Genomic DNA, 23736 nt, shown 5'->3' on the forward strand with positions numbered 1-23736 from the left:
TCTCCGATTACAAAAACTACTATTTTTACACATTTTGCGCAGCTAAATCAACATGGGTTCGATGTGTGCGCGTGAAGTTAGCCACTCCTCGTTCCGCTCTCTCTCACACACACACACACATCACACACATCAGAGGAAGAAAACGAATTATCACGTCGGGTATTTCAAAGGGAGGACTGGCAGTAGAGAAAATGATTCTTGCTCCGCTTCGTCATCCGACTCGCAGGATTCCTCAGCGTTCATCTTTCTATGTCGCCGTCACTCGAGTGAAAACGTTATCGCAGTTGTATCTCATGGCCCCCCTTACGAAAGAGTTTTTGGAGTATTTTACTCCAAGTCGTGTTTAGCTGGCAGAAACCCAAAGACTTCATGCAATTGAGGATCGAGCTGATTAAGAAACCATAATGCTGTGGAAAAATTGTTACAGGTCTTCTTTAAAATACTGTACTTTCTTAAGTTAGGGTACCAACTTGTTTTCAAGTTTTCGAAATTCGGGGATAGCCACTCAAATGAATGACTATCATTCTCGCTCGCTTTGTTGATGTCTTCTTCTAGACTGGAAGTCTTAATTAAATCGCAATTCTTCTCCTTTTTTTTCTTCTAAAAAGTCCTTCATTCCGCACTAGTTATTACTTTTTGAAAATACCGTAATATCCAGAGCTTCACCGGGCTTAGCACGGCATTAGTTCTGTAAGTCGCGTCAATACAGTACCTCTATTAATAAGCTGCGACACATGGACAGTTTCTGATTTATTGGCCGAACGTAAATAGTACGCACAATATTACTTTGCGAAAGATTAAATGGCAAAGCTCGCTATGTTAGCCAGCGAGGTCGAGAGCTCCAGCGAGCGACGCTTCTTCGAAGAGCGCGAGCAAGTGCGGGGGCTACTGCAGAAACTGGTGCAGACACAGCTCCCAACGCTACAAAGCGACTTAGACCATGAGTTCCTGGCCGCCCACGCTACCGTCTCTCAGATCGTACGCTGCTGTCGCCTCCTTCTCTTGACTCCTCCCCTAATTTTGCTCTGATGACAGCTGGACAGATACTTAGAACAGTCACATCTACTAGACCCTTATCTACACGAAATTGTGAACCCTTTAGTAACGGAAATTAAGCGTGTGATGACTGAGAGGACCCAACGAGCTAAGACCGACGATGCGGTGGCCTTCCCCTGCCAAGTGTACCGAAATCCGAGACTACACAAGCTATTCCAGATCATCTATCAACTCTGCAAGGTGCGCGGCTACAAGACTGTAGTCAAGCTTCTTCCCCACGAGGTGAGCGACTTTGAGCCGACGCTGCACTTGTTACAGTCACAGGATCGTACTGACCACTCTGCGTGGGAAACGCGCTACGTGCTGCTGCTGTGGCTCTCCATGCTGTGCCTGGTGCCATTTGATTTAAATACTATCGATTCGTCCTCTTCTAGTACCGGAGACAATTCCAATGGGGCAATCTCGCTAGTGTCCAAGATCGTTACACTCTGCAAGGATTATTTCAGTGACCCAGGAGCTACGCAGGTTGCGGCTGCAGTGTGCTTGTCGCGGCTATTGAGTCGACCGGATATGGAGCAGCTTTACTTGACTCAATTTCTTAATTGGGCGAATGACGAGCTCATCACTGCAGCTGAGGGCAACGATACGCGTGTGTTACAGCTCAAAGTGACTGGAATTATGCTCTGTTTGGCTCATATCACCAAGAACTCGCCACGCGAACAGCATATCGAATTCAGTCGCATCTATTTCGCTACTGTTATGAAGCTAGTGGCTCATCTTACAGAGAACAATTCGCGATCGGATCGTCCCAGCAGCAGCACGTTGCACCGTAAGCTCAGTGTGAAGCTGGTGCAACGTCTAGGACTTCTGTATTTGCCTCCAAAGGTGCGATCATGGCGATATAGCCGAGGGTTGCGATCACTTGAGCTCAATATGCAGTCCTTAGGACTGGCCACTAGTAACACTACCACGTCCACTTCAAGCCTTCCACAAGATTCTAACGATGCTGACGAGGATGACGCGTTTGAAGTGGTGGAGGAACTGGAGCAGATAGTTGAGGCGCTTTTGTGTGGATTGCGCGATAAAGGCACAGTCGTGCGGTGGTCCGCTGCAAAGGGGATCGGGCGGATCACTGGACGCTTGCCTTATGAGTTCGCAGACGATATAGTCCAGTCAGTACTCGAACTGTTCGTGGCAACGGAGGATGATGGGGCTTGGCATGGAGCGAGCTTGGCGCTTGCAGAACTGGCTCGTCGTGGTGTCTTACTACCGCAACGTCTTCCTGACGCAGTGGAGTGTGTGGCTAATGCTTTAAAGTACGACATTCGAAAGGGCACATACAGTATTGGCTCTCATGTGCGAGATGCTGCCTGTTATGCGTGCTGGTCGTTTGCGCGTGCTTATGAACCGTCACTGCTTTTGCCCTGGCTAAAACAGGCTCTTGCCCCAGCGATGCTAGTAAACTGTGTGTTTGATCGAGAGCTCAATTGTCGTCGAGCGGCGTCGGCAGCATTCCAGGAGAACGTGGGGCGACAGGGGCGGACGAACTTCCCGAACGGCATCGATTTGCTCACAAAAGCTGATTACTTTTCGGTGTCGAATCTACGTCATGCCTACTTGGATGTCAGCGTGTTCGTTGCAAAGTATTCCGAGTACCGATACGCATTGCTGGAAAATCTTATTGAGGCCAAGATTGTGCACTGGGACGTCCAAATCCGCACTCTTTCTGCTGCTGCACTGGGGGAAATAGGTGCATTGGATCCTCCCTATGCCATGACGCGGCTATTTCCGCGACTTGTGCGTTTTGCTCTAGCTCCTGATGCCGACGTGATTGTTCGACATGGCGCTGTGATTAGTATCGCCGAGTTGCTCGCGAATCTGGCGCACGTTCCAGTTTATATTGATGGAGAGCTACAAAAGAAGGTCAAGATGCTGCCCATTGAGGTTGGGAAACGGCGCCTATTCCGTGGCCGCGGCGGAGAGATGATTCGAGCTGCTGTTTGCAATTTGATCGAAGTGATATCGAATTCTCGCCTGAGTCTGGGCTTCGCTCATGTAAAGAAGTACCTGTCCATGCTGGAAGAATGCTTTGTTCACCCGAATGAAAGTGTGCGCGACGCAGCTATCGATGCGTTTGGCGCGTTTACGGCTCAGTATTGTCCTAAGGTAATTGAGAAGGGCAGCCCAGCTCATGTGAGATACATGCAGGAAATTGTCCCGCGTTATCTTAACTCCGGCATTCTGGTAGCCTCCAAGGAGAATGGAGTTTCGGCTCAAGTCCCGAACCCAAATGTGGCTGCAAGGCGAGGATTTTTACGCGCTATGGGGGTTGGTGCGAGGGAGCTTGTTCAACCGTTCATCAAGCAAGTCGTAGCTGCGGTGATTCAGTCTGCATCGCTTCAAGAGAGTCCAACTGAAGATGAGGATCCTGGAAGCCGAGTAGCCGCTGTTCAAGCACTAGTTGACCTCAGCTCGCGACCTCCTGGTGAGCTTGATCTTAACGGCATGGAAGAGTCTATAGTTCAGACGCTGGTCCGCTGTATCCATCAAGATTATCGTCTGGACGAGCGTGGAGATGTCGGTTCCTGGGTTCGCAAAGAAGCTATGTTGGGTCTCGAGAAGTTGCTTCTTGGTGAGACTACACACGCGCAAAACCAGTATGTTGGCTTGATTGGAGCGACAACGCAGACGGCCTACGGCCAAGGAGTTATTGTGGATGGGCTATCGGACCGGAAACACAAGATCGGAGAAACTATTAATGAAGCTGCGACTGACCCGTTATGCTTCGTCAAGTTCGAAAAACCGGCGTTAGGGTTTTACCACTTCAGCCCAGAGGGAGTGGGGCTTATCCACATGAAGAAACTGGCAGTGAATGCGAGTGGTAAATCCCAAATCGATGTCGAAGAGGATAATAAAATTCCTGACTTTGACACTCGCACGAAGCTCGCAGAACAGCAAATACCTTGGAGTCCAGATGCCGCAACGCAGTTTGCTCGACGCTTGTCTCCGGATCTCGTCAGCACAATTGTAAGCAGTGGGTTTTGCAATGACTACAGCTCGCTCACCAACTAATGCCTCTTGACTTTTGTGTCCATACAGTTCGGCTCGCTGGCGAAGCAACTGGCAGAGAAACTAGATAATATGAGGATGACAGCCGGAAGTATTTTATTCCGACTGCTACATTCAACTAATCCTCGCATTGACGGCATTCCAGATCGATTTCAGCTCGAGAAGTTCTTCCCGTCGTCACTTGTGGTGAACTGGTCCATGGCTCGTGATACTTTCCCGTTGGTTGTGAAGATGTTGGATATTCCAGAACTAACCGAGGAAGTTGCAGCAGGCCTCGTTGTTAGTGTGGGTGGTCTGACTGAAAGCGTAGTGAAGGCTTCCGAGGGCGCTCTATTCGAGTGGGTGCGTGCGCATTCTCAGACGAAAAAGTTTGGGCTGCTCACTCGATTCAGCTTTTTCTTGGTGACTCTACTGACACGCCATCATCAGGATGACCGCGTTACGATTCCTCTCATGAAGACAATGGCGTTGCTGTTGGAGTCGAATCTGTTGCGCTTTTTGCTCGAGAAGCGTCAAGTTGAAGACGACAGTGAAGTAACTACGGCAGACTTTGGAGAACGATTGTACTCAGCGCTTCGTGACGAAATTCAGAAGTGCACTGCAGTTCCAAAGCTCAGTGCTGCGATAAGTGTGCTAATCGGCTTACTTCCTAGCGACCCTGGGACGGAATCGAAGACCTTGCGGGCTCTGGTGCTTTTCCTGGGACACAAGTTCCCCAAGGTTCGAAAAATGACTGCGGAGAAACTTTACACCCGATTGCTTCTTCAAGACGAGGTTATCGAGGAGGAAAAGGTTAATGCTGCTGATGTTGAGTGCTTCCTCTCCTTGTGCTAAGTTGAATTTTATCATGTAGTACGATACGGTGGTCGAGATCTTGAGTGAAACAGCGTGGGACGGCTCGGTAAGTCATGTCACCATCATTTTCTACGCAGAGCAACAAGCTAATATCCGGATTTCCGTGGATTTAACAGATTTCTCAGGTGCTCTCTGCTCGAAATGAGCTGTTAGAACTCTTGGGCATGGACCTGCCCTCGAAGAAACTGTACGTTTACTGTGCTATTGAAATAGTTTGTGTTATCTTTCCCACCCTACTCACATCAATGTAGGCCTGACCTCGCAGAAGCGAGGGCTGCAACAGCTACACAAGAAGGCACAAGTTACAAAAATCTCATCAAGGAAATGGGCTATTAGCAAGTTTTATCCAGGAGAAAAAGAGCGCTCGCATACTTAAACAGACGTCGCCGATAACATCATCCCACCTACGTCTCAAATTTGTGCTTGCATTCTCCAATGACTGTGGTCGTATATGTCACCTTGACTCGACCACCTGTTGCACCTTCACTGAGGTAGATGAAAAGGTTCATCGTAAACCACGTGAACACCGGACTCCAAGACTTCTTTTCCAGTTCCTTGATCACTCCCGTCGGCTTCTGTGTCGCTGTACCTCTGATGCGCTCAAATACTTGACCCCACGTGTATTTCTTGCCAGTCGTACCCAGGTACATGTTGAGAAGATCTTGCTGCAGCTCATCCACACGAGGTCCCGAGAACAGCAGCCCTAACTCTGTGTCATTCGGGCGTGCACTCAAACTGCGGTCAGCCAGATTCGAAGACGACCTAAGTGCGTACTTCCCGTCCACAATGAGGATGTTGGAATGCACCTTGATCAACACACCGTCATGCTCGAGACGACCCACCTGAAGGTGCTGCCACAGCTCTTCTGACGTAAGACCGTAAGCCGACGCACAATCCTCTAATTGCCCCAGTGACCACTGAATGGAAAGCATGCAGTAGGTGCGAGCCAGGAATGATGGTTCGTCTTTCTGAGCTGAATTTGTCAAGATAAGCGCGTAGAAGGGCTCGCGTTTCCGGCAAGCTTGGCAAATGCGCGCAACGATGGCAGGACATATTCGGTTGTGCTGCAGTGAGCCGCCTGAAATCATAATTTGGCTCTCTAACTGCACAGAATACTTGGCATTCATGATCATGTTGACCATGCAGTTCTCTTCTCTCCAGCCACCCGACACCAACGGGAATGGCGGGGATTCCATAAAGTGGTCATAATGACGCTTGGTCACTGCTGGTTCGTGATTAGCGCGGATCCATTTCACCATTTCCGGCGTGCAGCGGCAGACAACACTCAACTCGTGCCAGTAGTACCCAAGGTGGTTCTTACGTAGCCAGCCCTCACGCTCCGTATTTACATCACATCCAGTAACCATAATGGTTTCCTCGTCAATACACAGATACTTTTGGTGATGGAAGGCATACCTCGAGTTGTTGGACAGATAGCGCGTAAACCAACTGGGACCCAAATCACTAACAGAGCAAGCAAAGTGCACTTCAGGCGGCAAAATGCGACGCAGATCAGCGATCGAGTTGGTTCCGTAGTCACGCACGGGATTGTACAAGATGTGCACGTCTACACCTCTCTCCACAGCGTCGCGTACCAGCGATACAAACGTATTGTCCACATTTTCCTCATTGATAGTGTGGAGGACCTGGGTGAAGTCGCAGAGAAATGTCGAGTAGTAAATTGATTTACGTGCGGACACCAGAAGCTCCACGATCGCCTCTTGACACTCCCAGAAGTCACGACACACGCGTAGCTCGCTTGACTTGGATCCGTCACTATCGCTGACCCATTTCATGTGCTCAAACTTAAAATCCGTCTCGAACCTTTTGTTGTCTTTACTCTTTCGGTCCAGCAATTCATCCATCGGTCGATCCACCGCCTTGACAACATTTGATCGTCGCGCGTCTCCGTTGATGCTCTCTGAGTCGACCTTGACGAGTAGAACGCACACACCACAGATCGTGATCATGATGCCGCCTAAGAAAAACACGAGTGCGTTGTAGCTGTAGCTGGCCATCTCGTTGTAGAAGATCATTCCACAGCCCATGTTGCCGATGATGATGAACGCTTGATACAGCGGGATGAACTTCAGTGTGCCAAAGAACTCGAGGCCTTTGTTCAAGAAGAAGAGCTGAGGCACCAGAGCACACGGGATGGCGATCACCATCAAGATGAAGAACGGGTTTACGAACACGAGCCAGTCCTGATGACTCAGGGCAGATTTGGCCACTTCAACGACCGATTTGGTAGCGAGTGAGGTGAATCCAGCCATTACCCCCGCACATGAGCTAAATGCTAGTAGTCCAACTGGGTGGCGCTGTAGTTTGTCCGTGTGCACACGTCGTAGCAGTAGCATGACACAAGCAAGCGCCATGACGGTGTATCCGATTGGGATCAAGGAGTCTCTCATCAACAGGCGGCCCAGAGACTGGAGTGTGTACGATATCTGAGGTACATTGGCCACTTGCGCAGCGTAGACATCAACACCGACGCCTAGAACAATCAGAGCGCTGGAAAGAAGATCGTAGACGCTGAAGTTCTCGTGTAGCACGAAGCGACCGAGAAGCGCGCTGTAAATGAGTGTGAGCGCCGCGAAGGGCGCCTGCACAGCCTGACCGAGGATACCGAGATTGATGACGGCCGATATTGTGCCCACAGCCAGAAGAAAGAGACCAGCCAGGAAAGCCGTCTCCATGGTGGCTGTACCCAATGTCGAGTTGCGAGCCACGCGAATATGCGCGAATTTCTGACAGCAATATCCACTGGCGGACAGAAAACTACCCAGCAGCGAGTTGAGAACACCCGCGTATAGGTAGGCGGTGAGATCCAAGTGAGGCCCCAACACCAGCAGCGCCAGCCAAGTCACAGTGCAGAAAACACTCAGGATCACGGCGAGCACGAACCAGCGCGGCAAACGGAAGGGCGGCAAGGGGGCAGACGGAGAGGACGAAACGGCGAGGCGAACATCACGCGACAGTAGCGGCGTCAGCTCGGAGGCCGAAGCCGTCGCCGTGGATGAAGGAGCCATCACACGCACCGTAAGAACCTTTGTGGCTGTAATCAGATTGATTTTTCGCCAATAGGAAGAGGAAGAAAAACTGCCAGCAACAAAAACGCAAAACACGGTAAGCTACGAATACGGTCACTTGTCGAGTTGCGCTACGAGGACACATGCGAGTCCGCACAGGCAAGTGGCGGCTTGTAGCAGTCCGGAATGTACTTAAGCTGGAACGAGTTGAATGCGAACTTTGTTTTGCCAGTATTCGCCAGCACATTGACGCGTCGAACACCACGTTCTCTCATCGCATTGCACAAGTGCACCCCTTGTTTCACATGGAAATGCTCCACCAGTAAACGAGAAGTCTCCAGTGTCACGGACATGGCCGTACGGTCTTTTCCACTCTTGCAACACGTCGTACGACCGGCCCCTAGACGGCGACAAATATCGCTGGACGCGATCAGAATGTTGACAAACTTTTTCTGCACATTCTCCGTGCGAATGTTGAGGCGCCCAGTGAGTGCTTCGATTTCCGCTTGAAGCTCTGACAGCTCGGCCAGATCTGCTACGCGCTTCTTGTCATCACCACCCGCACTAGCGGTAACTTGCGTGTGGTACACACGGAAATACCGCTGCAGCATCAGCACACTCTCAAAATTCAGCTCGTCCTGTAGACTGGAGTTGAGATAGTGGTTAGCCACCGACTGCATCTCGTTGATTCCTTGAGTAAACATCACTCCATGAAGTTTAATTGCGTGACCTTGCTGCAGCACGCCCGGAAGTTTTGCAAACACCTCCGGGGGGACAGCGAATGCCACCACAACGTGATCTCCAGTCGGTGTACTGGTCACACTAACACACTTGGACATCTCCATGTGAGGGTTGGCTTCTGCAGATTGGACCAATTGGAAGCTCACTACACTATTCAGCCACCGAACACCCTCCGACATGTCCTCCAGCATCCCCTTTTCAGCCCCAACAGTGCTCAGCAACGATTCAATGCTGAGCAAGTACCCAGTTGAGCAGGCCAGCTGCAAACGCTGACGGTGCAGCCCTCCACGAGTCGCAGCCAAACCCACCGCATTAAGGAATGAGGCTCCCGAGATTGCTAGCACTTGCGAGCGCACCACGTCTTCTCTCATTTCAACACGTTCACGTAGACGTGGGTCTGGGGGGCTCTGTGAATCCAACTGTTGCTGAAGACGACGCAGTCCGCCCTCTTTAAACCCCATAATATGCGCTGAAGCACAGCCGTGAGTGACTACCGAGTACACGAACTCAGACGTAGGCGACGTCTCGCTATCGCTGTCCTCCGATCCCGATCCATCATCCATCGACGTAGACGTTAAGCTTCCTCTTCGAGCCTGCTCGCTTCGATCTGCATCACCGGCGAGATGCACACGTCTTCCACGCACTAGATGGCAGTTCAGATTAGTGGCCATGAAAGACGTCGCCTTGTCCTTCTTCATGTTGCTACGTTTCAGACACCCAGTGATGCCCTGCTCCCGTCCATTCTCGAGCGACACAAACATCATCTCATATCGTTTGAGATTTTCTTGGTACGAGGCGTGGAGACGCATGTAATGAGCCATTTCGAGTTCCACGTCACGCTTCCGGTCTTCCACCTCTAGCACGCGAGTGCTGGAAGAGCCGGCCCCTGAGTTTGCAAGAATATGCAGCCTCATATCGTTGATAACTGTGCGAGCGTCGTCGATGCGAGTCACATTCCGCCGCTGAAGATACTTCAGATGAGCGACAGTCATCGAGACGGAGACGTAAGACGCAGATAATTCCTCGGACACAAGCACGTGGCTGGCTGTCGACGAGTTCATCTGACCACGCAACATCTCGCTGTAACTCAACCCCATCCTTAAGCTCATGGTCGAGCTAGACATGAGATCACCGGACTTGCGCTTCTCCATTGCCTGTGTGTCCACCAAGAAGTGATGTTTGGCGTACGTGTACGCGTGGCTCACATTGATACTGTGGCTGGGAGGAAGGAACCGGTCCAGAATAATATAGTAAAGCTGCTTGGATGCATCAGTTCGATGACACTCAAGCAGCATCGAAGACTCGCGCGAGAAAAGAACATCCAGAGCCGAAACTCGCACGAAACCGAGCGATTTTTGGTTTTCCAGTGACTCCGAAGAAGGATTCACCACTGAGAAGACTTCAAGTTGCAACATCGAGCGCGCTGAACGCGGCACGGAGAGCAAAGCATTGAAATCACGAGCGTAAAAGTCCCCACCACACGACCGCAGCGAAAGTGAACTCCGTATCTCCGTCCGTGAAATCTCCTCTGGTCGTTGTCCTTGGCGGATATTGAACAAAACCACCAGCATCTGTGGCACATCTTGAACGGCCTTGCTACCAATGGACACAGCCAATTCTACACTTGGACAGGGCTTGAAACCTGGCAAACTTAGACTCGGGGCACGAGGAGAATTGGACGAAGCCTGTGTCGTCTGTATCTCTCTCGCTGAGTGAGCTGGAGAGTGCATCGTTGACAGTCCATTGTCATCATAGGCACGAGATGCAACGGTAACCGATGCAGACTGAGTGAGAATGGACCCGGCGCTTGAAGATCGGTACAGTCGAGGCTTCCTCTTCATCACATCCGACGCAGCACCAGCCAGACTTAAGTTTTGTAGTTGTCTCGACGTCTTTATCTTTTTCTCGTTCTCCCGCACCGATCTGGAATCATTCGCAGCTTGTTGGATCACAGTCGAGTCGGTAGAGTAGCGCTTCATAGCGTTCATGCCACTGGCGAGCTGAGGACTCTCCATACGTGAGAAACTAGCACGATCCACATTGAGATCGTCTAGCATGGGTGTGCTCTCTGAGATACGAGCCTGGAGCTCCGTCCGGAACGATCCGCCTTCCGTTCGGCGATCGAACGACCCATTCATCGTCGCACGAGACGTCGATCTCACACGCTGCGCGATGCACCCATTGATACACGAGATCCAGGCCTCCATGCTTTCCTCTCCCTGTTCGGCAAACAGTGTAAGTTTGCGTCCTTCGTTCTCAATAGTGGAATCCGTCTTTTGGTGTCGGTTGCACTCTTGTGTTCTCGTCAATGGTGATCTCTCCCAGCTTCGCCAGCTCTTCAGCCGACGTATAGTAGCAAAGCACGGGGCGGTCTCGTCTCAAGATGAAAAAGCGACGTCTCCACGACTTCCAGAACGAGCCCTGCTTAACCAAGTAGCCGCTTGTGATGATGTCGGCGTCAGAGAACTGCTCCACATCGTTGCCGCTCATGTGCACCGTCTTATTCTTTTGATATGCACGCTTGCGCAGTCTGGCCATGGCTTTACTGCCGTCATGGGCGTGATAGAATTGGTCTTCAAAACGGCCACTCTCGGATACTTTAAGTTTGGGCTTCATGCGCTCCGTCATATCAGAGAGACGCGACCGGTCCGTTAGGTGGATCTTGGCTAAGCCATCGTCGGCCGGAATCGTGGGCGCCGCGTCCTTGACGATCTCCTTAAGTCCGCGCTTTGGTTTCTCGCTCTTATTCCTGCTAATTGCGGCGGGCGGGTCAGGTACAGACTGCGCGGGAAAGAGCATGGCTGGCAACGAGCGTGGCAGCTCCGGGGCAATAGTATCTGCAGTAGGAGGCGTCCGGATTTGGATCTGATTCGGCGCCTTGTTCTTCTGCTGTGCAATGGCTGCGGTCAGTGTGAGCGTCTTACCCGACGTCTTGGTCGGTGACGACGCGCTCTTACGGGGAGGTGGCGGAGGGTTGGCATTGGACTCCATCGACTTCAGCTCGAGGGCCAGGCCTATGCCGTCGTCGACTACTGGTACTGCGCCTGGGCTGCTTTCCTGTCAAACACCAAGTGACTCGAATAATCCATACGCTTGTGTGGCAAACGTTAATGTACCCAAACGGTGATTGTTTTGCCATTCGACATGTCGAAGATTGTGACGTCGGCAGGAGATGCCGCTGCTTACATGGAGCTGGTCGATCGCAGCAACGAATGCACCAAGCTGATCAAGGTGGGGAAGCTGAAGGAGGCTGAGAAGCTGCTACGTAACGTATTGGCGCGCAAGCCCGCGGCGGGTTTTGACGAGGTGTCGGTGGCTCTGACGCAGAACGAGTTGGGTGGTGTTCTGCGGCAACTGGGCGAGATGGACGAAGCACTTGAGCTTCTCACCAAGGCGCTCGAGGTACGCGACCGAGCGGATGAGGAAGCGGACATTATTACTGCTCTGCGGGATGGCAACATCACGCGCGACGAGATCGGGAAGGTGTATGAGGCCAAAGGCGACTGCGCCAACGCATTGGGGGTGCGGCAGCTAGGCAAGCGAATCTGTGGCAATGAGGCCTGCGAGGCGCTTGACTACGAAGAAGGTAAGCTGCAAGCTTGTAGCCGCTGTAGATGCGTATTTTACTGTGGCAAGACGTGCCAGCGCCAGGACTGGAAGAGCCGCCACAAGCCGCTGTGTGACACAGTGTGTCAACCATCCAAAGCGTGATGAGGGGCAGTTTTTATTTTATGAGAAGCGTCGATGAGACGGGATATAAGTTCCACATACATAGGTTCAGTATCTAAATAGCGTGGTAGCGGTGTTAACACTGAACTGGATGATACTCATCTGGCTGGAGTCCGCCGTGTTTGACACAACGTTAATACTACCGTCTTACCGCGCACCAGACGCCTAGAAAACGAGAGCATATATTTTTTAATGGCGCGAGGCCCTCGATTTGAACGATAAAACGAACCCCTAAAATGTAACCAGGTAAAGCGCCAGCGCCAGCCATTCTTAGCAGTCTTTACAGTCTTTCTTGCAAGCCTAAAACCAAGTTTGACCGCTCGTAACTTCCATCGCCATTCTCCAACATACCTTCTCTGCAGCTTTCTAAAAAGCACATACTTTCGCCGTCCGTGGTACGCGACTGGCGTCAATGTAACGGGGTACGTATCCCTAGGTGTACCCCTACCGTCTTATCCCGCATATAAGGCATATGTGCTGTAAATGAATACAACGCTGCTTGTGTGTTATATTCGTTTAGGAAGCCTATGTGCTGTACAACGGACAAATTGTTTGACTTTGAAGAAGCAAGTTTGTGGGTCCTGGAATCTGGCTTGGTCGTTTAGGCTTGACCCTCCTACGCGATCGGCGTGGGCTCAAACCGCCACGCTGTGCTTCTTGCTAAGAACAGCAAAGTCGTGACCTTTCACGCCTATCCGATAGTCTGCTAGAACAGCGAGTTTCTCGTGGATACAATAGCTACGTCGCTCAGCACTCATGGCTGTGTAAATTATAAAATAAGAGAATTAAAGCCAAGTAACAGCAGCAATGACAAGTTTGTTCAGAAGGGTGGTTGGTTGGTTGGGAGCTCTCCAGAATATTCATTGGTTGGTACAGCCTTGTGCTTTAAGTAGGTTTCAGCCACATGTGTTCTAATTAGGTAGGTGGTCAAATTGAGGTTTAAGCTAGATGTCGAGCGAATCCCGTATTTTATTTAGAACACATATGCCTTTTATGCGGGGTAGGACGGTAGCACGAGCAAAGCTAGCAGGTGTTTTGAATCCTCGTGGTCCCAACAGCGGAAGGGTACCAGGCACGGGTAAGCCTTTTACGAGATCACCGAGTGTTCAACACTCGGCTGGAAGAAATAAAAGGGAGGCAATTCAAGCACTCCCAGTCGTGCAAATAGGCAACAATAAGCCGTCACGTAAAACCTCCCGATAATAATCAGCCAATACACAAAGTCTCTTGGCCTTGCCGGATGAACCCTCGCTACAGAGCTTCGAGTTCACCGACAGGCATAACACACTCAAACAAGCTTGACCTGACGCTTACCTTGAAGCCGGACGTCGCTCTGTGTGCTTGAGTGGAAATTCTGTTCTGTATTTAAGCTTACCCTTTCGGGTCTATTCCTAATAAGAAGTCCTAATCAAGTATACAAATATCAAGTGAACAATGATCCGTTATGGATCTTCTTGCATGCCAAGCGTCGTCTGCACCGTCGCATGAGCATCTTTAACGGTCCGCGCCCTGTCCCAGACGGTGAACGTGCATTCCAATGGTCGCTGAGTCTTTCGCGAGCTCATCTCAACCGCCACTGAGGGTTCGTACCGTAGATGGTCCGCTGAATGCGAATCCAGCCAGTCCATTATTAATAATAAGGACAGCCTGGATTCAGTGACATATGCCCGTATCCAATGCTCGTTGAAAGCTCGGGAGTGACGCCGTCGAGTCCCTGGCACCTTGGCGTCTCCGTACATCACCTGACCGAGGGTTCGTCGCTTGAACATCTTGGGCGGTGTCACGTCTTTGTCGACGGGTGATAATCCGCAACTACAGAGAAATCACTGCACCACACTGCCCCCTAATTTTCTTTGACTACAAATTTTACAATCTACTTAGCGACGATGAATGACCGCGCAGGCGCTGACTCCAGCGCGGGTGACGAAGGAGCAACCAGACCACTGTCGGCCCCGCGACTTGCGCAACTGCTTGCTTGTTCGCGAGTCCAAGATATAGCAATGATTCAGGAGAAGTTAGTGGAGATGGAGGAGTACACGCGCAAGATGGCTGTAACGGGGTACGTAGCCCTAAGTGTACCCTGGTTACATGAAGTGTGACACTTCACACTTCAGGTGTATGACACGTCATACTCCGGGATATTTGGTACAAGGTACCAAGGTCGTTCAAAGCCAACCATTGGTCAAACGACATTGCATTTCTATAGGTAGCTTATAGTTTGTATTAAACCCAACCTTAACCTACCTATAAATATACTCAGTTTACACTCTATCTTATTTAGGTCACTTCGCTCTCTTTAACTAAAGAGGGGACCTGTGAACTGCCATTCACTTAGAGTTTGTATACTCTCGGAAAATAACTTCCTCTAGCGCAAGGTGCTGTGTGACCCCGTCACACTTGGTAGCACTAGTAGTCAATCCACGCCACCGCGGGTAGACTACCTGAACCTCTCCGAAGTTCGTTGCCATGGATAGGAACGACTTCTCCCATATGAACGACTCTCAGTTCGAGTCGGTTCGGAAGATGGCAGGCATCTTCGGGATGGAGGCCCTGCAGAGCCTGGTGGTATCAACACCGGCTGAGCAGCTCGAGCGCGTCAATGCATTCGACGCGTACGAGCAGGGCCTCATCGCGCATGTGCGGGAGAACCTGCAGGCTCCGGCGGCGGAAGCAAATCCGCCTCACCCGAAGCCAATACGGCTGAAGGTTAAGCCGTATGAAGGGAAGGAAGGCGAGAACCTTCACTTCTGGGTCCGAGAAGTAGAGCTCGCGATGGACGCGGCTCTAATCTCGACTGAGCAAATTCGTGTTGCTTTTGCACTCTCCAACCTTAGCGGTCGTGCTAAGAGTTGGGTGTACACACGGGAAGCAACATCCCCTGGATGTTTCACATCCTGGGCTCAGCTGTGCGAACAGCTCCGAGCCGCGTTCCTCCCGGCGAACTACGAGTACCGCCAGCGTTCGCGCTTCCTCTCGTGTAAACAAGGAAGGCGCGAGCTGCACGAGTATGTGCAAGAGATACGGGAGCTCACGGCGTCCCTAGTGGGACACCCACTCAGCGAACACATCAAGATGAATGTGTTCATGGACGGCCTTCGAGTGGGCCCCGCACGCACTCAGCTGTTCCGGGTGCAGTCAAGCACTCTTGAAGAGGCGATTCAAGTGGCTTTTCAAGAAGAGTACAGCCATAGCCAGGCGCGTACGCCGGCCTCAGCATGGCCTGGGAGTTCTTTGTCGGCTCCCGGCCGAACAAGCCCCAACGGACCAGTTCCCATGGAACTCGGGTCCGCCGAACAGCGTGACATCCGCTGCTTCGGCTGCGGGAAGATGGGCCACTTCAAGCGCGACTGTCCTGCGGAAAGACTCCGCAGACGGTCCTTCCCCAAGCCCGTCCTCAAGGGTCGCTGGCAGAAGCCAGGATCCCGGGGACAGGGGAACGCTGGGAACCAGTAGGGGCGGGGCGCCCTACTGGGGAAGAACTAAGTCTTCGTGATGGGTGCGCGGGTGGAGCGTACCACGGGGACTTAGCCCCTGAGAGTCTTCGCACTCTCGAATCGGCGAAGAGCAGCGGCGGGTTGCTCGTAGTACACGGATGTGTACGGGAATACGTTTATCCCTTTAGAATCTTGATCGATTTCTGGGGCGTCGAAGAATTTCGCACGTCGCCAGACGGTTGCTCGCAACAGCAACAAGCTGTCCGATGCTTTGAGAGAAAGCAAGGGCAACGGGACGGTGTCAGTGCGACTGGCCGACGGGAAGGTCGTCACTGTCCCCAACGTCCAAGTGGATCTGGCCGTCAAGTTTGAAGACTTTGACAGCCTCGAACAGTTCACTGTTCTCGATATGGATCCATATGATATGATCCTGGGCATGCCCTGGCTTGAGAAGCACGAGCCCTGGATCGACTGGCGAGGCAAGGCAATCGGTGCCAGCCGCCCTGCGCAGTCCGACAGAGCATTGGTGAGTCATGTTCCCACCTCTGTCAGGACCCGGGGCGCCCGCAAGGGCTGCCAGGGTACCAAAGCATTCGGCAGATGCTTGGGAGTCGTCGACGTATATGACGACTCCGAGGATGCTTGATGGTGGCAGCGCCCAGAAGAGGGGCTGGCCAAGTGGGTAACTTAGGTCCACAGGCGGATAACTTAGTTCCGCAGACAGCTGCAGCTGTCACGAACACTGAGAACAGCGTGTTCAGAGTGGGTAACAGAGCTCCACTCACGGTCGCCCAGACCTTAACTGAAGAGGAAGACGTCGGATACGCTTCCTGTGTGGGTAACACAGTGCCACACGCGGTCGCCCAGACCTTAACTGAAGAGGAAGGCGTTGAACACGCTTCCTGTGTGGGTACCACAGTACCACACGAGGCCACGAGTGCCTCGGATGTCGTAGCGCCGACATCCCTAGACGTGGGCAGCAAAGCCCGACGTCACGGTCGCCGTCGTCAACGACGCCGCCGCCGCCTCAAGTCGGATCCGAACTTCGTTCCGATCGACGTCGCTTCAAGCGACTCGGAGTCCAGGGCTCGGGCTCCTCCGACAAGGCCGGTGGAAGAGTGTTATCACATCTTCGATGGCGAGACCGGTTTACCCGTCAAGGCATCTGGTGTCCACTTGGAACCGTTGCCAGAGGTTGCAGAGATACTGCACCTCGAGGAAATGACGGCTGAGTCTTTCCTGACCAACCTCAAGGCTGGAGAGATTGCTGAGATGGTACTCATGAGACCTGAGACCACTCGGGAGGAGCTAAACTCCTCCTCTGTTTTGGACGAGAGCGTCCTGGAAGACCTGAACAAGCAGCGTCAGGCGCGCTTGGGTTCTGAGATTCTTAAGAACCCCAAGGATCCGGTGTATCCTTTGATGAAGGAGTATGCGGACGTGGTGAACAAACACCCACCGACCCAACTCCCACCGGATCGAGGTGTACGGCACGAGATTGATCTCGTGCCCGGCACAAAGTATTGTGTCACGAGGCAATGGCCTCTCCCGCGCGAACAGTGCGAGGTCATTGATGCCTTCTTCGCCGCGAAAGCGAAGGCAGGCATGGTGCGGGAGTCGAAATCCCCGCACTCGACGCGGACTTTCTGCGTTCGTAAGCCGAACGGAGAGTGGCGTCTGGTTCACGCTTATAACAAGCTGAACAACGCAACGGTGCCGGCCCAAACACCAATCCCACGAAAGGATGTGTTGTTGAGCAACATGGCCGGAAGCGTACTGTACAGTGCGCTGGATTTGGTAGACGGATACTACCAAATCCTGATGCGAGAGAGCGACATCCCGCTCACCGCGGTAAGCACTCCAAGCGGCATGCTTTGGGAGTGGCTCGTCATGCCGCAGGGCTTGTCTAACGCCCCGGCGACGTTCAATCGCCTGGTGACGCAATTGTTCCGCCCTTTGAGTACCTTCGTACAGACGTACTTCGACGACATATTCGTCCATAGCCGTGCCGAAGGAGGCAAGACGGCCATGGAGGTGCACCTAGGACACCTCCGTCGAGTGTTGGACGTAATACGAGCGAACAAGCTCTACGCCAACATCGACAAGTGCGTTTTCGCGTCACCAGAGATGAAAGTTCTCGGTTGCTTCGTAAGCAACGTGGGCGTTAGGGCTGACCCAGACAAGGTCAAGGCCATAGCAGCATGGCCGACGCCCCGATCCCAGAAGGATCTTCAAAAGTGGTTGGGCTTGGCCAACTACCTTCACAAGTACAGCGCAGGGTACGCGGGCTTCGCTAAGCCCTTGTCGGGCCTCCTTCAGAAGGACGTCGACTGGCGCTGGGAGCAGGAGCACCAGGATGCTTTTGACAGCATCAAGGCCAGTCTCCAAGAGGCCCCTGTCCTGGCCCTGCCGGACGAGACGAAGCCGTTTAGCGTCGTCTGCGATGCCTTCGATTACGCCATCGGATGTGCATTGCTGCAGGCCGACACGGCTGGACACGAACGAGTCATCTCGTTCCAGTCCAGGAAGCTCAAAGCCGCCGAGCGGAACTACCCTGTCCACGACAAGGAGCTCCTGGCACTGAAATATGCCCTTGTGAAGTTTCGTGTTCACCTTCTGGGCTCAAAACCCTTTGTGATCTACACAGACCACGCGTCCTTGAGGACGGCGACTAACTCGCCTCACCTCTCCCAAAGGATGGCGAGGTGGCTGTCCTTCTTCGCGGAATACAACTTCCGCGTCGAATACAAGCCGGGCAAGCTCAACGTGCTTGCGGACGCCCTCTCTCGGCGTCCTGACTATGAGTTGGCTTACATCACGCGGGTGACAACGGATCTATATGATCGGATACGCATGGCGTATCGGGACGATGAGGCTGTCGCGCCTATTGTCAAGTTCCTTATGGCAGGAACGAGCGCGAAGTCCGACTGGCTCTCGTCGCGACAGCGCTCACGGCTCCACCGATATGAGTTGAAGATGGGCCTTCTCTATTACCGGGTGGAGCCCACTGATCCTCCACGGGTGGTCGTACCCAACGACGAGGATCTGAAGTTCGATATCCTCGCGGAGGCGCATGACGCGCCCTCCAGCGGCCACTTGGGCCGCGAGAAGACCTTTCTGTCGGTCTCTCAGTCCTTCTGGTGGACCCACATGTACAAGGGGGTCGCCCGGTACGTTAATACATGCGAAACATGTCAGCGGGTCAAACCCGCAGGGCCCGCTTCGGCTCCACTACAGAGCCTGCTCGTATCGGCTGACTGTTGGAAGTCGATGAGTCTTGACTTCATCTTTGGGCTTCCCGCCGACGGACACGGCAACACCAGAATTTTGGTGTTCGTGTGTCGGCTGAGCAAGATGGTACATCTTGCTCCGGTTCCCGTCACTGTTACGGGCGAACAAACCGCAAGGTTGTTCGTCGATGGCGTGTTCCGCTATCGCGGTCTCCCGGAGACGATAATCTCGGACCAAGACCCGCGGTTCACTGCTGCGTTTTGGAAAACGCTGTTCCCTTTACTGGGAACTCGTCTGCAGATGTCCACTGTGGACCATCCGCAGACAGACGGCCAGACAGAGCGCGTCAATCGAGTGCTCGAGGACACTCTGCGCAGTGTGTGCGCGGCAGCACCACGTACGTGGTCGACGCAGCTTCCAGTTGTTGAGTTTGCGCTCAACAACGCGGTGCACGCGTCCACGGGGTTCATGCCGTTCTACTTGAACGGCTTCCGTCACCCCAGAGTGCCTCTCACTCTTCGAGGAGACACTGACTCCTCTATTCTAAGTTGGGGAGAGGCTCGGAAAGCCCTTTCCTCCCAGGTCTCGGATGTGAGACCAGTTTCGCTGCGGAAACAAGTGGAATTTCTTTGTGGATACCAAGCTGAGCGTTGTTAGCAGGGTCCACGATGCCATGGCAGCGGCCCAAGATAAACAAAAGGAGTACTCAGACAAACAGGAAAGAGGAAACTTAAGTATGTTTAAGGTGGGGGCCCTAGTGTTGCTAGACACGAGGAGCCTACCTCTTGACACTGTCAGCTCTGTCGGCAGCAACAAGCTGAAGCACCGCTTCATCGGACCATTTGCAGCCCTGGCCAGACTGGTGCGTCGTACACCGTCGACCTGCCAAAGTCAATGACGACGAACCCGACGTTCTATGTTGGACGTCTTATGTAACGGGCCAGGTATTTACTCCGTTACTTGCTTACACTATAGTGTTGAGGAAGCTCGCAATAGGACGACTGAGTCTTAGGTTTAAGGAAAAATCAACTCTGACTTTATTTTAGGACCAAGGCCACAGCCCTGGCCACTCAAATACACGTCATAGTCCAATTGGCTAATAATGGGTCTGGCTTTCCATATATCAGCCAATGGCATGACAGCATTTCAGCACACGCTAGTCGTGTGCTGATGCACCTACTTTTGTAAAGAAATCTACCTACTTATGTAATGGAGGGGCCCATTACATCTTAAGTGGTACTTTGACCCGCAGGGGGTTGCTGACTCGCAGACCCCCCTTGACCCAGCTCCTCGAAGCGAGGGCCGGTCACAGTCGTCGACGAGGGCGTCGGAGCAGGCACCCAAGCCTCGGTCGGGACGGCAAGGCTGCGGTCAATACCGTACGCCGGAGGGGCTCCATACGAACGGACCCCGGCGCCATACGCCGAGTACGCTGAGTACGCCAGGTACGCACCATACGCGTACGTCTGGGAGTGTGCCGCAGGCGGCTCCGGACGTGGCAACAAAGCCTCGATCCGTCGGATCATGCGAAAGGCCTCGTCCAGATCGGACGAAGAGGCCCGGCGATCCACCCGCAGGTGCAGGCTCGCGACCTCTCGCTCCACCAGGTCCAGGCGGCCCGCAAGACGAGCGAGCTCGCCCTGATTCCCGGCCTGGGCGGCAGCATTACCGCCAGTCCCACGGCCAAGTGCAATCTCAAGCACGAGGACACGTTGACGGAGGCGGTCAACCTCAGGGTCCTGTGTCGGACCCGCAGTCGGAGCACTCGGATGAGAGTGGCTCTCGGGAGGTGCCGAGTACTCGTACTCGTACGAGGGCACCTCCGCCCCTGCTTGACCGGAATGGAGAAGTCCACTTCCCCGTGGAGCGGATCTTCCAGGAGCAACGACGTCGCGGTAAGCGACAGCTCCTCGTGAAGTGGAGGGGTTATGCCCACTCCGAGAACTCGTGGGAGCCGATTGAACGGCTCCTGATTGACTGCCCGAAGGCTGTCGCAATCTGGGAACAGAAGCGGCGGCAGCTTCATAAGTAGTCCGGGGCTTCTTGCCCGAACGGGGTACGGATGATGAATACATTCCGTACCCGCGCTCATCGTGAGCGCTAGAAGCCGCGCGCTTCAGGATGTCCCTTGGCAGCATGCGCTTGCTGATCAAGTGGGCAAACCTCACACGAAGATCACGCTGGTCCAGGATACTGGACAGCAGCTGATCTTCATGGAGTTCCCGTAACTCCGTGGGTGAGTACTTAAGAGACTCCACCCATGCCCAGAACATGTCCTCACAAGAACTCCACGTGGGACAGTTCTCGAGCATAACCCAGGGGTATCCCCAAAGAGGATAGAGACTACCACGGGTCTCGTCTTACGACAAGTCGTGAAGTCCTGAAGGGGAATGCGGTGTGGCGCGAGAAGCACACACCAAGCAGCCTCCAAGTTGTCAACGAACAACTGTTCTTTCTACACAAGGGCTCGTTCATAGATGCCCCTAGAAGTGTGGCCGCCCACAAGGCCACGAGGAGCGACAAGAAGCTCTAAGAAGAGGTCAGCCCCAGAGCTCTCCTCGGGAGACCAATACCCTCTTGAGTTGATGGCAGCTCCCTGGCTGACGGGTGCCACCACCGAGCCCCCACGCACACGCTGGGCAGCTTGGAATTCCTCCTGCTGCTGGTCGAGGTCATTCGAGACCTCCCGGGGCTCAGCAATAGCACCCTCCTCCTCCTCTTATTCCTCTTTCTCCTCCTCTTCATCCGAGGAGTCGAAGATACTCTGATAGGAGTGTTGAGTCTCCTCCTCCTCGCGGAGTGGAGACTTAGAGGCTGTACGCTTCTTTGAGGACTTGGCGCCTTCGGCTTTAGAGGCCTTAGCACGCGCAAGACCCTCGGCAAGCGTGAGACGTTTGCGAGGATTCTCTTCCTCATCGCCACCAGCTTTGGGACAACTTAGCCTTGACGGCCGGACTCTCAGAGCGCACAGAAGTCCTGGGACTGTGATCACCTTGATCACTAGCGAGCGACTGCACGCTGTCATCCTTGTGCTCACTGGGCACTGGGCTGTGCCCTCCCACAGAGCCCGCAGGAGCATCGTGCGTGCTCTCGGACTCGGCTTCGTCCTCACTGCCACAGTTGAACTCACGTTCCACGAACCGAGGGCTCGGACGATTGTCTGAGGCCGAGGGCGACGGACTGCGGCGCTTTCTTGCTCGCTTGCCCACAGCCGCGTCACCCGAGGAACCGATCGCCTCGGAGGCCACCTGAGTAGCCTCCTTGAGTGCCGAGCCTTTGCCGTGAGGCTTAGAGCTCTTGGCTTGCGCCTTACCGACCGCAGCCTTGGAGCGTGTCTTAGCACCGCTCTTTGCCGTGCCACGAGGCATGGTAACGGTCGAATTGGAGACCTAGACGAAGAGCGCACAGGTTGCTGCTCGAGGCTCTAACTGTGAAGTGAGCCTCCGCCGCGCTCGCGCGGCCAAGTCGATGGTTTTCGACTTTGAGAATGAGAGTTTGTGACGAGCACCTCTTCATTCTGATTGGTCGGTAAACCGAACCTAAGTGGGGGAGGATGTAACGGGGTACGTAGCCCTAGGTGTACCCTGGTTACATGAAGTGTGACACTTCACACTTCAGGAGTATGATACGTCATACTCCGGGATATTTGGTACAAAGTACCAAGGTCGTTCAAAGCCAACCATTGGTCAACGACATTGCATTTCTATAGGTGACTTATAGTTTGTATTAAACCCAAACTTAATCTACCTATAAATATACTCAGCTTACAATCTACCTTATTTAGGTCACTTCGCTCTCTTTAAATAAAGAGGGGACCTGTGAACTGCCGTTCACTGAGAGTTTGTATACTCTCGGAAGATAACTTCCTCTAGCGCAAGGTGCTGTGTGACCCCGTCACACTTAGGCAAAAGGGACCTGTGAGCTGCCGTTCACTGAGAGTTTGTAAACTCTCGGAAGCCAACTTCCTCTAGCCCAAGCTGCTGTGCGGCCCCGTCACAGTTACGAACATTGTCGAGGCACGGGTCGCTGTGGTCATTCTGAATGTTTTATTGCCACACCCAGTGCTGGCCTTGCGTAACCCAGTACAGCGTCCTTAACGCACCGCACTCGTTCGGTGTGATCGCCACCGTCGAGTTCGCCCACAGAGGTATGCAAAAATTGATTGGAGTTGTTGGATTGCCAAGATTGTCAATCACAATAATTGATTGTGTCAAGATCGGCAATCACAATCTTAGATTATCCCCTAGGTCCTAGAGCCTATTTGTGCTTCTAGAGCCAATCCTCCACGGTAGAATAGCCCAAACGCTGGAAACCGAGCCTATGAGCGAATACCCAATTTTCTTTGGCGCCATTTTGGTCGGCACACCTGTTGTAAGAAAGAGCTGGAGTCCGGAGCGTCAGGCTGCGCGACGTTTTGTCCGCATCCCCGTACAAGGCGCCTGCATTTAAGCCAACGTAATTAAGTTTGGCTTCTACCTCGCCGATCGAATCGATTTGGTTGACAAAGATTAGCACCTTCGGCTCATTGTAAGTTCGGACAATACGCCGTACCAGATCAATTTTATCCCGCTGTTCGCAGACGAAATACAGATGCTCGAGCGTAGCCGAAGTTCGCTGCTCAGGCTCGATACCGATTCTACCGGATCGTTCAT

At 53.1% G+C, this 23736-nt stretch overlaps 4 protein-coding genes across 4 annotated transcripts; 2 read left to right on the forward strand and 2 right to left on the reverse strand.

Moving 5' to 3' along the window:
• Positions 1 to 816: 816 nt before the first annotated feature.
• Positions 817 to 5256, forward strand: PITG_16797 (tubulin-specific chaperone D, putative; the record flags this gene model as incomplete). Its single annotated transcript, XM_002897069.1, has 7 exons — positions 817 to 978; positions 1036 to 3877; positions 3971 to 4011; positions 4096 to 4857; positions 4919 to 4966; positions 5037 to 5107; positions 5193 to 5256. 7 exons carry the CDS (start codon positions 817 to 819, stop codon positions 5254 to 5256), a joined length of 3990 nt encoding a protein of 1329 aa, XP_002897115.1.
• Positions 5237 to 7949, reverse strand: PITG_16798 (phospholipase D; Pi-TM-PLD; the record flags this gene model as incomplete). The annotated part of the gene is made up of 1 exon (XM_002897070.1): positions 5237 to 7949. The coding sequence occupies one exon, from the start codon at positions 7947 to 7949 to the stop codon at positions 5325 to 5327; it is 2625 nt and encodes an 874-aa protein (XP_002897116.1).
• A 131-nt stretch (positions 7950 to 8080) lies between these two features.
• On the reverse strand, positions 8081 to 11318 carry PITG_16799 (inositol-3,4-bisphosphate 4-phosphatase, putative; the record flags this gene model as incomplete). The annotated part of the gene is made up of 2 exons (XM_002897071.1): positions 8081 to 10963; positions 11055 to 11318. The coding sequence occupies 2 exons, from the start codon at positions 11316 to 11318 to the stop codon at positions 8081 to 8083; spliced, it is 3147 nt and encodes a 1048-aa protein (XP_002897117.1).
• Positions 11319 to 11834: 516 nt separating this feature from the next.
• PITG_16800 (uncharacterized protein) lies at positions 11835 to 12373 on the forward strand (the record flags this gene model as incomplete). Its single annotated transcript, XM_002897072.1, has 2 exons — positions 11835 to 12276; positions 12336 to 12373. The coding sequence occupies 2 exons, from the start codon at positions 11835 to 11837 to the stop codon at positions 12371 to 12373; spliced, it is 480 nt and encodes a 159-aa protein (XP_002897118.1).
• Between the last annotated feature and the right edge of the window lie 11363 nt (positions 12374 to 23736).

This window comes from Phytophthora infestans, genomic scaffold (genome assembly GCF_000142945.1).
Source record: "Phytophthora infestans T30-4 supercont1.49 genomic scaffold, whole genome shotgun sequence".
Taxonomy (NCBI): Eukaryota; Oomycota; class Peronosporomycetes; order Peronosporales; family Peronosporaceae; genus Phytophthora; species Phytophthora infestans.